General features: G+C 34.8%; 1 protein-coding gene across 1 annotated transcript; it reads left to right on the top strand.

Annotated features, from left to right (window-relative positions):
- The first annotated feature begins 3,981 nt into the window (after positions 1 to 3,981).
- Positions 3,982 to 13,212, top strand: LOC117332617 (retinol dehydrogenase 12-like). Its single transcript, XM_033891595.1, has 6 exons — positions 3,982 to 4,264; positions 5,605 to 5,721; positions 6,796 to 6,921; positions 9,214 to 9,513; positions 10,151 to 10,265; positions 10,689 to 13,212. Exons 1-6 carry the CDS (start codon positions 4,090 to 4,092, stop codon positions 10,879 to 10,881), a joined length of 1,026 nt encoding a protein of 341 aa, XP_033747486.1. The 5' UTR covers positions 3,982 to 4,089; the 3' UTR covers positions 10,882 to 13,212.
- The last annotated feature ends 313 nt before the right edge of the window (positions 13,213 to 13,525 follow it).

Below are 13,525 nucleotides of genomic sequence, written 5' to 3'. Positions count from 1 at the left end.
ACTGTTTTTCATGCTTTAATGTTCTGTCGTGCAAACTGTGACGAAATGTTTCATTTATCAGTGTATCTATTGTTGTTGGCTGAAATCGTATGTAAGTAGTATTATATCTATAACTGTTCCTACTGAGTATTGCATGTAATCCTAGTATGTTTTGATTTTCTTAGCCTATCAATGACAAAGAATTCATTGGCAGCAGGTCATATGATAGTACAAAAGATGTACTTATTTTGACCAGCTGGGATGGGGATCCCAGTCTGTCTCCGAAACTTTAAGGTTATCTCTAATCAAATTATATTATTGATAACAGCTTGTTATTCAATTAATTTGTAACAGTTCTCTTTGTAGAATTTAAGTAATATTTTTTATTGTACCCGCACATACTCTACAATATTGTCTAATAATTGGGCTACTGTAATTATGTATAGCTATTCCTCAACTGAATTACATCAAATGATTCATATAAAAAGAAATGGAGGGTCAAGTCAAGGTATTGTAATTGGCGTTTGCTTGACATTCATACAGTTTTCACAGATCTTTTGATCAGTATCCGTTCTCTTTGGTATTTTGCATATTAAAAACAAATTAGAGCTCATGCTATTTCTAATACCTTTAAAAATAAGTATTTTACAACGCTGCAACTTGCAAGTGATTACGTTGTTGTACTAGTCTATTATCTTATTATTTGTTAGAATCACGTCACTTGATCAATATACTTTTTGGTGATTATGAATAAACTTGTACATTATTAATAAAATTTGCCCATTATTGTTCAACTAATAAAATTACTACCTGGTATTCATTTATTTATTTATTTTTTGTTTTGTTTTTTTGCAGGCAATATTAGCCCAGATTTGTTAATTATCATGCAAACCACAACGACTTAATAAAATGTGTTCCCTCCCCCCCCCCCCCCCCCCCCCCCCCCCCCCCCCAAAAAAAAAAAACGTCACCAGTCCCTTACCCGATCCAAGACTCAGCTTCTTATTTACAAGATGGATATTTCACTCATCATATTCTCGCACTGTGAACGTTGTGTATATAATACATGTACAACTACCTTACTGACAAATCTTTATTAACACCCTTTCAATCTGGTTTCAGATCCGGTGATTCCACTATCAACCAGCTTGTATCTATTTCTAATGATATTTTCTCTGCTCTGGATAAAGGTAAAGAAGTCCAGATGGTCTTCTGTGATATCAGCAAAGCTTTTGACCGGGTATGGCATCGAGGCCTTCTTTCCAAATTAAAATCTTTCGGCATCACAGGAAATCTGCTTAGCTGGTTTTATGATTACTTACATATATATCAGCAGGAGTTCCACAGGGATCGATTATATGGCCACTTTTATTCTTGATATTCATAAATGATATTGTTCATGACACTAATTGCACCAATAAGCTTTTTGCCGACGATACATCTCTATATGTCGAAGTGGATTCACCGGGCTTGACCGCAAACCTGTTAAATAATAATCTTTCGAAAATTCACGATTGGTCTAATAAATAGCTTGTTACAATGACCGTTAGCAAAAAAACTCCGTAAAACTTTCCATCCTCCCCTACTTATGAAAAACACATCCTTAACAGAAGTCACGTGCCACAAACACTTCGGTGTGTCTTTCTCATCTAACGGAAGTTGGACTGACCATATACAATACACTATTGGTAAATCCTCTTATAAACTTACTGTGATTAGGAATCTTAAATTCATCATTGATAGGAAGTCTCTCCAAATTCATTTTACTTTTATAAGACCATTACTTGAATACGGAGACATCATATGGGATAATATATCTTAAGACCAAATTAAGTCAGATGTTAGAAAATATACAGCTTGAAGCAGTCAGAATAGTCACTGGCAACCAAGCTCACAAGTCACAATACATTATATATAGAAACCGGTTGGGACCCCCTTGTCGTCCGAAGAAGAAAACACAAAATTATTCAATTTCATAAGATTATTCATGGTCTTTGTCCTTCATATCTTACTAACACTCTGTCTGCTCGCCGTTTAAATATACATACGTACAACACAAGAAGAGCTAATGATTTCTGTCAAGTTAAGAGCCGAACTATATAAAGACTCTTTCCTACCCTCCTCTGTCGACTTCTGGAATTCACTCCCCGACGACATAAAATATAGTCCCTCAATTACCAACCTTAAAGCATTCTTAAATACCGACACTCACTCAGTCCCTAAACACTATTACTACTACAATAGCAGACATGGCCAAAATCATCATGCAAGGCTTCGAATGAACTGCAGCTCTTTAAACGATCACCTGTTCAGACGAAATTTAGTTGATAGTCCTCTTTGTTCATGTAAATTGTCTTCTGAAACTACTGAACATTTTCTCCTCCATTGTCCTAACTATCAACAGCTTATATAATTAGAATGCAATGTTTTAGTCATCTACTCCCCAACTATAATGTTAATATCTTACTGTATGGCAGTCAAGAAATACCAGATCACATGAACCAAATTATTTTTGATTGTGTACAAAGTTTCATCTGTCAGTCTAGACGCTTCTAAAAATTCAAAATTACATCATGTTTTTTTATGTACTAATAATTAGTAACTTCATACAATATGCACAGACCCAATGCCCTCTCTTCATATACGGAATTCGATGAATAAATCTGCGCTTGTCCTACCTTCACCGTAAGCATTATCCCTAGCCCCTTTCAATCCCCTGCACCCTTTCTCTTTATTTTCCATGCACATGTTAAAAATGTAATTAAATATTCAATGATATATATCCAAATAGCATTAAGTATTGTCAGTACTGTTCCATAGCTAATGTATGTCTACAAGGAGACAGGTTTACATAAGTACTTACTACTTGTTTCTGAATCCTTTTTAAAACCATATTGTATATATTATATTGCCATGTATTATTGAATAAGATAAAGTTTAAACTAAGACTCAGCTGATAATGATCAAAACGATTGCCTTTTTTTAAAGAAGGTTTTAAGGGAAAAACTTCAAACGGTTATAATTTGTAAATCTCTGATTTTTGGGGTCTATGATGCACTAGAATGCACCACAGAGCTTTTTTATATTTCCTCCCCCCCCCCCCCCCCCCCCCCCCCCCCTGACCGCTTAACGGAGGTGACCGCTTATTCAAGGTGCCCGTTAGAGCAGGTTTGCCTGTAATTTGGTTGATAGTGGAATCACCGGATCTGAAATTAATGCATTAAAACCACAACATTAAAACTATTTTAAAGATATTTCTTGTTTCTATATATCTAACCACAAGCAGGCGCCTGTGCATGTACATTGTAAGCCGTTGCCAAATCACTCTTTAATCAGTGTACTGTAACAGGATTGGTATAAATGTAACAGACAGGGGGATTGGAACCTAGCTAGGACCTCTGAGCTCAAGACGGATGCTCTGAACACAGGTGCCTGACTCGTTCTTTTTAAATAACACATAAGAGTACATATAAATGAGATAAATGTACTCTAATATGTTATTACTTTATAAAACGAGTCAGGCACCTGTGCTCTGAACCATTTCAGCTACATTTGTACCTCAGTACCAAGGCCCCCTTACCAACGGTGGTAAGCCCACTCCGGTTCCGCTATGTAGTCTCTCCACACCGAGATTCGAACACGTACTTCTCAATATTTTGAGAAAGCGTTGCCATTTAAAAGTTTTTGAGTAGATTCTATACTTTCAGTACAGATTTGATGTATAATCATAAATGTACCACCTGCCTTGGCTTATTATAACGTTATGAATTATAATGTTGAACAATCTTAGATCTAATAAATAATTTGTGACGGGCCTGCAAATGATAATGCAGGCCTTGGGGGTCTTCGTCAAGACTGATCTGAAATCAACATAAAATCGTCAGGTCCGTCTTTATTTCATAAGCGAAGAACATCGGTCTAACTGGACCAACCGTTCCATACAAACGGCCCTATTCTTTACTCAAACGCGCCCAATATTCAGGTCTGCGTCACGGAGGCGCTTCGATTCGTAACTGGGCACGCCGACATGACCTATGTACTGTAACTGTAGATTTTCAGATTTTGCTTCTAAAATTAGGCTAATATAGATCCATCAGGAACGACACAATAATGTTGTTCTTTGGTGATGAAGAAGTCAGTGATGGCATGTATTATATTGGTTACCCTCTCATATTTTTGGGGATATACTTACTTATATTTATGATCGTGATCAAATTGCTATGGGGGACAACTCGTTACTACAGGAGTCAAGCACGCCTGTTCGGGAAGACTGTTATTATCACAGGTAAACTAATAGCTTTCCACTTAGGCTACACGACGCAACATTGTTATGACATAAAATGCTATCCCTACATCCACTTTTTCTTTCAGCTAAGTTTTATCCTCAACATAAAATTTGATACAATGTAGCATCTATTTTTGCACTTTCAATAATTGGTATCTACCAAACATTGATTTCTTTGGACCAGGCAGAGACTTGTATATCAGGTATATACGTCTCTGGACCAGGTGAGCGCCAAGTTACTCGATGTATGCATATATATGTATCTATGAGCTCCATCCTGTTCACTTAGTAGAACGTCCACTTCTTGTAAGTATGAACAAAAATGTTTCTAGCTGGTGCAGTACAGTTTTGAAAAAAACAACTTTTTAAAATATTTTCATGAAGTAAGAAGTGTAGTCAATCGCAACAAGCTCAGGATAAATTGGTTCTTATTAAGAATGTCTACCGGTTTCAGTTCAGATGAAACCAGTACTGCAGTAGAGGTTTTTTAATAATGAACCAACTTCATTATGGCAGATCTTGTTTCGATTGACTACTCTTTTTACTTTGCCCCTATTCTTCAATCGCTCTGCATACCAGATGGTACCAGCCAAGATATACCATGAACCAATTGAACCTTCACCAAAACAACAGTGTTGGATCTACCCTTGGATCCATATACTTTCATAAGGACTATAGGTTATACTGTACTTCAGCTAGCTAAAGTGTTTGGCTATTTTTTGGTTCTGACGCTAACCGACATGTACTACTCCTATACGTATATATGAGGTCTTATTCCACCTGATTACATTGGTGGATATTGTGACAGCCTGTCAAAAGTTTCCTGTCATGTACACCTCTAATATTATTGGAGTAACCAACATGGCGCCTGTCATAAGTTTTTGCCGTGTTATCCTCAAACTTTATTGGAGCAGCTTATACTGTATGTAGGAATTCAACAGTACTACTTTAGAGAAAACAATAAAAAGGTTTTGACAGAACAGACAGTAGGCAGAATATCAATAAGCAAGCAATATGTTCCTGATACTAACCCGAGTTTCATCTGGCTCTGACACCATACTTGGACATTCTGACAGATACAAAGTAGCTACATGTACCTTTTGTGTAGATGTCTGATGTAGGGCCTTATATACATGTATGCCAGACATCTGTCAGAACGTCCAAGTCTGTGGCTGGGCAGAGGAAATTCCTGCTAGTCTGATACTTATCAACAGTCTTGCTAAGTTTTTACCCTGTGAAAGGTATTCAGAATATATGTATATTTACATTGTATTTATAGGAAGAAAATTAAAAAAAAACCAGACTTGATGGTTTATATCACATGCTTGTCATAATAACAGGTGGCAATTCTGGGATAGGAAAGGAGACAGCACTGGAACTGGCTTGGAGGGGTGCACGTGTGATACTGGCCTGTCGTAACCTTAACAAGGCCAAACAAGCTGCACAATACATCAAAGGTAAGGTTCAATGTATGTTTGTAGATTAATGACTTTTTTTTTTTTAAATCAATGGGAGAATTCATTTATCTTTCAATATTTAATTGAAAGAAAAAGGGGTATTTTAAGAGGAAGTGTTTAAGAAGTAGGCCTATTGGATAGAAAATATGGTAAAGTGTTTTGAGATGAAAATGAAATTGACAAGTCATATTTTTGTCTTTGCCTATACATACAGTACATTAATCCAGATGTGTTATGTGTAAAGATCTATATTAGGGCTTTAAGTAAATACTGTAATGTATGAAACTATGAATAGACAGATCAGTTTGGCTAGGCATAGTTACATGCACGGTAAGTGGATGATCTGAGATAGGAGAGTCTATAAGCCCCCTTGTCTTGATTCAGAACTGATTTGCTAAAGTGTTTCCAGTAATTTCTGCCACTGGAAAAGATTGTTATCTGTTGACAATATGATTTTGCTGTGGAGCTTGTTCTGTGATGCCAATTTATAGGTCTATGATAATGAGTGTTATTTGCCTTATTTCTATAGAAGTGGGGCACAATAGCCCAGCTGGTTAGAGCAATGACACGTCACCTCAGGTGAAGATCGGAGGTGCATGGTTCGATGCTCCTTCCATGGTTGTCTCCTTGGGGAGACACTTTATTATTGCTCTGGATGACATGTGACAGGCCTACTGTATGTCGTTCTATGAGGTAGTCACCAACTACTACAAGGAGACCCTACCTCAAATTGATCCTGCCTGTTCAAGAGGCAATATAACCAAGCAAAACAAAACAATATTGCTATGATAAATTTGTACCCTCTAACTCTTTGATTCCCATATAAGTTACAATTGTCCACATGTTAACCATGACTGTGCTGTATTCCTGAGTGTCTGATAAATGATACACCTCAATTCTCTGTCTTATTTACATCTGTTCAGTTTCTGCCTGTGTGTTTTATATCAGCAATAATCATCAATTTAAAGGTAATACATGTACTACTTAAAAAATAATATATATTTTTTATGATTTATGCATATTTTTTATAATTATCTTTTTTATCATTAAATAGATTATTTCTCTTATTTGCAGACAAAACAGGAAATTACAATGTGGATTATCAATATTTGGATCTGTCAGACCTAAATTCAGTTAAAAGATTTGCAGAGCACATCAATGGATCCGAGCCAAGACTAGATATCCTTATCAATAATGCTGGTATGCACAAAGCTTATTTTCATATGATAAGATTACTATAAGAATTTCAATTTCATATTAAATTTTATTATACAATATCTTGACAAGCAGTTCTCACATGTAATATAGATATTGTAACATACAAAATGTACATAATTATATATACATAACACTATATTATGACATCAAAATGAGTACTGGATGTTGAATGATGGCTTCTGTAGGGAAAATTTGCTTGTCTTGACTCATAGAAGTCAATGTGAATGTTTTCACTTATATGCCCATGAGTTTCTTGATAAACAGAATCTTACACTGGTGGCTGTATCATGATTGTATACATCACATTCCTAAAGGCTCATGGCATGTCAATTTATTAGTCCCCTACCGGTGAAACCGGGGGGACTATAGGTTTTGCCTGCGTCCGTCCGTCCGTCCGTCCATCCATCCGGCCGGTTAGAGTTTTGGTTAAAGTTTTATAATGGCACACCATTCACTTAATAATGGTATTAGGATGCTGATTCTTTGCATAGAGGTTCTTTGGGTGTATGGCATTACTTTCGTATAGAAATGTTTTCCATAATGTGGACTTAACTGTTTTCTCTGTATTGAATGCTTCACTGATATGAGATTCTTTTGGAATAAAATCAGTGTACTACTATGCTGTGCTATGCAGAATCATGTTTATATTTCAATCCAAGGCTGTTATTACACATTTCAATTTAAATTCACTTTAGATTCTTTTACTCTGTACAGTAGACATACCAAAAGAATACATGAATATCTTTTAGGGGCAGGAAACATTGTTTATTCAACCCAATACAGTTGAATTTACACATTCATGATTGTTTGGAATGAACTTATTTTCATACAATGATCATGTTTCAGTTTTGGCTAAACTTTTTTACTCAAATTTGGCTAAAGTTCTAACTTGAGGGCACCGGTAGGGGACATGTATTGGTTTAGCAATACTCACAGAATGCTTGTTGAATTGATATATTAAATTCCATGTCACATAACCATTTATGTATGATATCCTCTATTTGGATGTTTTACAGAGTATTAAACAAACACATAATTATGTGTCTTTACATTTGTACTCAGACATATGATAAAATATCTGACATTTGAAGTGAACTATACATACAAGAAAGGATATGACTTAAATTTCTGCTGTATTTTAAATGATGAATGATATTAAATGTCATGAAAAGCCCCACAATATGTAAAGTATTTCTCTAATGAGAAATGATATCCATTTTGTCAAAAACTTCCCTACAACTTCATCTAGTGAGGAAAGTCCATGTATCCCTAGTGATACCAGTCAGTGATTGAAATTTGTCAAAAACTTCCTTGTAGACATAAACCTATAAGGTAATTGTACTATATAATATGATACTAGTACGTGGTCAATTATTTAAATTTTCCAAAACACTTTCCCATATCCCTCTCTGGGAGGCCGCGGTGGCCGAGTGGTTAAGGTGTCCCGACTTTATGAGTGACTTTATGAGTGGTTAAGGTGTCCCAACACTTAATCACTAGCCCTCCACCTCTGGGTTGCGAGTTCGAAACCTACATGGGGCAGTTGCCAGGTACTGACCGTAGGCTGGAGGTTTTTCTCCGGGTACTCCGGCTTTCCTCCACCTTCAAAACCTGGCACGCTCTTAAATGACCGTGACTGTTAATAGGACGTTAAACAAAAACAAACAAACAAACCCTCTCCTATGAGTAAAAATGCCAAACTGTCACTGACATACCCATAGTAATGAAAGTTTGACTCTGTAATAAAACACTTTTATCATTCTTTATTCAATGATATAAAACTGGCTTGAACTTTACCAGAATCTTAAACATGTACATTTTTTTTCTTTTTGATAAATGTTGTCTTACATTTGTGAATGAGTGAGTCTGACATAAAAAGGCCTAAAGCCTAGTCCTTGACAACTTTGTATGTGATAACATAATGTCAGGTACACAAAATATAGAATGCCAATTGCCCATGTTACTGTAATATTGGAGAGGATTTAATTTTGCCATATTTGTAGTCATTGAATATAGCGCAAAAAACAGCTACCAAGAGAATATTTAAATGTATATACACCAAAAAAAAAAAAAAAAAAAATTAGAAGTGTTACAGTATCTCTACAAGGTGTGGATGTGTGAAACCTGATACTGCATACTATCTAGGTCTGACTGGGACAACTGCTAAATATTAACCCCATGAAATTTAACAACTAGACAGTATTAAAATGTTTTGAATACATTGTTATCTTGGTACTCCTGATTAAAATGATAATATACTTTTCTGATTTACAGGTATTGCATCTGAGCCAGAAAATGGCTTGACTCTAACAAGTCAGAGGTTTGACCTCATTTTCGGAACAAACTACGTTGGTCATTTTCTTCTTACATACTTACTAACGGACCTTCTGAAGATATCCTCTCCATCACGTATTATAAATGTCAGCTCCTTTATGCACAAAATGCATTGGACTCCTCTCAACTTTGATACTGGACCAAATCGGGAAGGAATGCGGTACCCTAACCTGTTTGACTATAGATGCAGTAAACTGGCCAATGTTATGCATGCACGGGAACTAGCAAAAAAACTGGCTGGTAAGTTACATAATACAATTCATTTGAAAGGATACTCAATATATGATATATAAGATAGTAACACAAATGATGAAGGAAGACAATTTTAAGACTTGTGCCCTGACTGGGCCTTGAACTGACAATATATAGCACCTATAACTACCTACTTGTAGCTAGAACTACCTGCAGCTTATATATACATGTACCACTGTATATCGCACATTGATCGATGGTCGGCCAGATATCCTGACATAACTGTGGTGACAAAGATACTGAAAACAAATCTGCCATATTTTCCCCATTTTGGTGTCAGAATGTTTTTGTAGATCTTTTTCTCAATAAATAATCAATTGTTTGATAAGTTATGTTGATCAATTGTGACTTTTAAGTGATTCAAACACTGTTTTATAATATTGTTCAAACCAAAATAAATTTATATAGATATTGAAGCAACTATAATTTTAATTGAAAGACAGACTGGAGATTCTCTGAAATTGAGAACATATTTTTTTAAACGACTAAAGTGAATTTTAGCTGTCTTTAACAGTTTGTTTCCTTTTTGATATTTCCGAATCTTGTTAATTTTAGATGTTCTTAATATGAACTATTATGATGAGCACAATTTGACATATAATTTTTCTGACTGTTTTATTTTTAGGTACTGGCGTGACAGCTAACTCTCTTCACCCAGGTGTTATCAACTCTGAGATCTGGATTCCCTTCAAATCTAAATGGACCTATCTGTTGTTTTTTGTTTGGAAATTTGTATTACGGTAAGAGGATGCTAATGTGTTTATGGATGAAATATGTATCTCTAGATAAGCGCCCCTTGATATAAAATATCTAGGCCAAATGAAAGAATCAGAAGATTTTATCCTTTGTGTATTCAAGCATGACACCCATGATATATAGACATACAGGTATCTAAATAACACAACATATTGAATGAAGAAAAATAACTTACAAGTGTCCTTAAAATAATTGCTTATATGACCAAAAGTTATGAATCAAATAAAGAGGCAAATCATGATGGCATATTTGACAATTTACAAAAGTAATTAAGTGTTAACTAAAATTAAAGATTGCGCATCCATATGTGTGTGCTAATTGGAATATGGGCAATTATGGTACTGTATACAAAATCTGAATCATTTTCAAGCTGACATGTTTTTTTCTTTTCTTTTTCTAAACATCAGGCACCTGTGTTTAGACAACAGAGGCGGTGCTCAAACCAGTATATTCCTGGCGGTAGACGAAGGTGTCATGTCAGTTACAGGGAAGTACTTCTCTAGAAGTGTAGTTTCTAATGAAAACAAGCTGGCAAGAGACGATGTTGCATGTGGACGACTTTGGAATGCAAGTCTAGATATGTGTGGATTAGCACAGTGAAGAGTATCCTTTTTTTGTGTGTTAAGATCAATTAGTATATGATAGTATGTCCAAAAATAAACATCTTTGTCAAGATAGTCTTGTATAATGTAATGTAAAATTGAAAAAAAGTCTCTCTTCACTGAATGTATAATTTATTTGTTTATTTTTACTGTTTATAAGAATTAAATTATTAATTGAACTGCATGTAAACTTGGCTTGAAGTCATATGGCAAGAAATCAGGAAAGGAGCCATGAATATCTTTTAGGTGAAGAGGTTTCCCTAGGTTTAAGGGTCTCCTTAGGTAAAGCCTCCAGCTGTCAACCCAAACCCTGCCCGTTTTCATATTGAAACCCTATCTGATATTAAATCACTCTCTCATTCTAGCCCTTAATGACTCAGGGGCATATTTCTTGTTCAATCATTTGATAACATGTTACTTGTATTCAGCATGAGTCTGATTGTTTGTATACAGGTTATGATACGATATACCAGGAATTTGTTTACAGCACTATGATATATATTAAATGACATGTATACTTTCTTTCATTTTATGTTAAAAGTTGTTGAAAGTGTCTGGACCCATAGCTGAACTAGCCCCCTACCCCCCCACCCCCAACCAATATTACCACCCCCACCAGCTCCCTACTAATGCTAAGACCCCTTACAACCCCAAGCCTCCCATCAATGCTAACACCTTCACCATCCCATGTCTCCTCCCATCTTTGATCCACCTGTGTCCGATTTAGATCCATAGGATCGTTATAGAGAAGAAACATCCTGAACAGTCAATCGAGTCCAGAAAATACTATCTTCAACACGACATATGTCAGTGCTAGTACGCTTCACATTGGTCATTAGTCTGATGAAGGTGACACTGTAGTCATCGAAATGTGACACTCTGAAAGATATTATTTTGGTTGTGTTATGTAACTTAATAATATTCAATCATGTCTGCCTGTGATGTGCCTGCAAATCTGTGTAAATATCAAAATTTTATGAAAATGATAGTTCCACAGTTAACAAAGATGCATTGAAATAGGTTTAATCTAACATTCGTGGCTATGTCATATGGAACTTATCAATTTAAGATAAGTTCACTAATTTTAATTTGATTTGCCTTTAAGCAAGCAGCATATGAATTTAATCATTGAACAAGTACAATAAATAGAGACTAAATCTTCCAACTTTACAACATCGGAGAACTAGAGGGGACATTATCAATGTTTTTAAAATAGTTAAAAAACTTTATGATTATAGAGTAACTGAGAACTTTTTCCAAATGGACAGTTCTTGTAGGACGAGAGGTCATTCTGAGAAAATTTTTAAGAAACGTTGTAATCTAGAATTAAGAAAGAATTTCTTCAGTAACAGAATAATAGATGTATGGAATAATTTGCCGCAAAATATTATAGATGCAGATACTGTATACAACTTTGAAGTAATGCTAGATAAACACTGGAAAAATATTCATTTTAAAGTTTAACATTTTAGATATATTGAGGAAACATAGCAATTGATATACTGGAAATCAATCATTTATTTATTTTATGTACATATATCGTTGATATGGATATAGAGGCTTCCAGCCTGCATCCATTAATTATCCTAATAAATCCTAATAAAGTATACAGTATGTTTCTCTACAGAGACAATCATGTAACATCATACTGTAAAGCATGAAACATTTGGTGTGTATAAACTTTCGTTTCCGTGGTTACTATGGAGCCATGAATATTGTTATATGTATTAATGCTATATTATTGTTGCATGGGCTAAAAACCAGGCATTTGTATGGACACAATAATCTGAAAGCTCCAAACCAAGAAAGAAAGCACACATGATCATCTCACGTTATACTGTATGTTAACGATCGTGACATCATGAAATATTTATGATGTCACAGTAGTGTTATTACACATGTCTTACGGTATTCATGTTGTAGAACTTGGTAAAACAGGCCAGTTATGTCATAAGATTTATTTTCAGATATAACTTTCAAATGCAAACATTGTACTCTTTAAGCTTATATTATAGCATCTGTAATTCTCCTGTGTGACTAGGCTGTGTATTTTCTACATTTGTACATTGATTTTTAAGTCAGATGTTTGCCATTATCATTTTGTGTTAAATATTTATCTAAATTAACAAAACTTACACTGCGAATATTATGCAACACTTTGAAACATACTTTTTCATACATAAGAGCATTCTTTGACTCTAACTTGAAAGCTATGAATAAGAACAGTCAAATATGTATATATGGCATATATATGTATGTACTATGTATGTACAAAATAGATACAAAATTAGAGGTAATATATGGAATGGAATAATTACCAAGAAGGGAATGTGGTATTTTATGTTATTTTTTGTCTTCCGTTTTTGCATTTTTATGACAGTCATTCAATATAGCAATTTTTTGTGACAAATTCATTCTATGTAGCAATTTGTGTGACAAATTCATTCTATATAGCGATTTTTGTGACAAACTCATTCTATGTAGCAATTAGCAGTTTTTGTGGTATATTATATTTACATGTGTAGCTATTTTTGGTTTTAACTGTTTTGTCATACCTCTCTAAACTTTCACAATTTATTATAATACATGTATAAGTATAAATACACCCTCAATACTCCAGGGGTGACGTTTACCCATTATAT

This window comes from Pecten maximus, chromosome 8 (genome assembly GCF_902652985.1).
Source record: "Pecten maximus chromosome 8, xPecMax1.1, whole genome shotgun sequence".
NCBI classification, from domain to species: Eukaryota; Metazoa; Mollusca; class Bivalvia; order Pectinida; family Pectinidae; genus Pecten; species Pecten maximus.
Note: the sequence above shows the minus strand (reverse complement) of the source record. Positions and strands in the feature narration are given on the sequence as shown.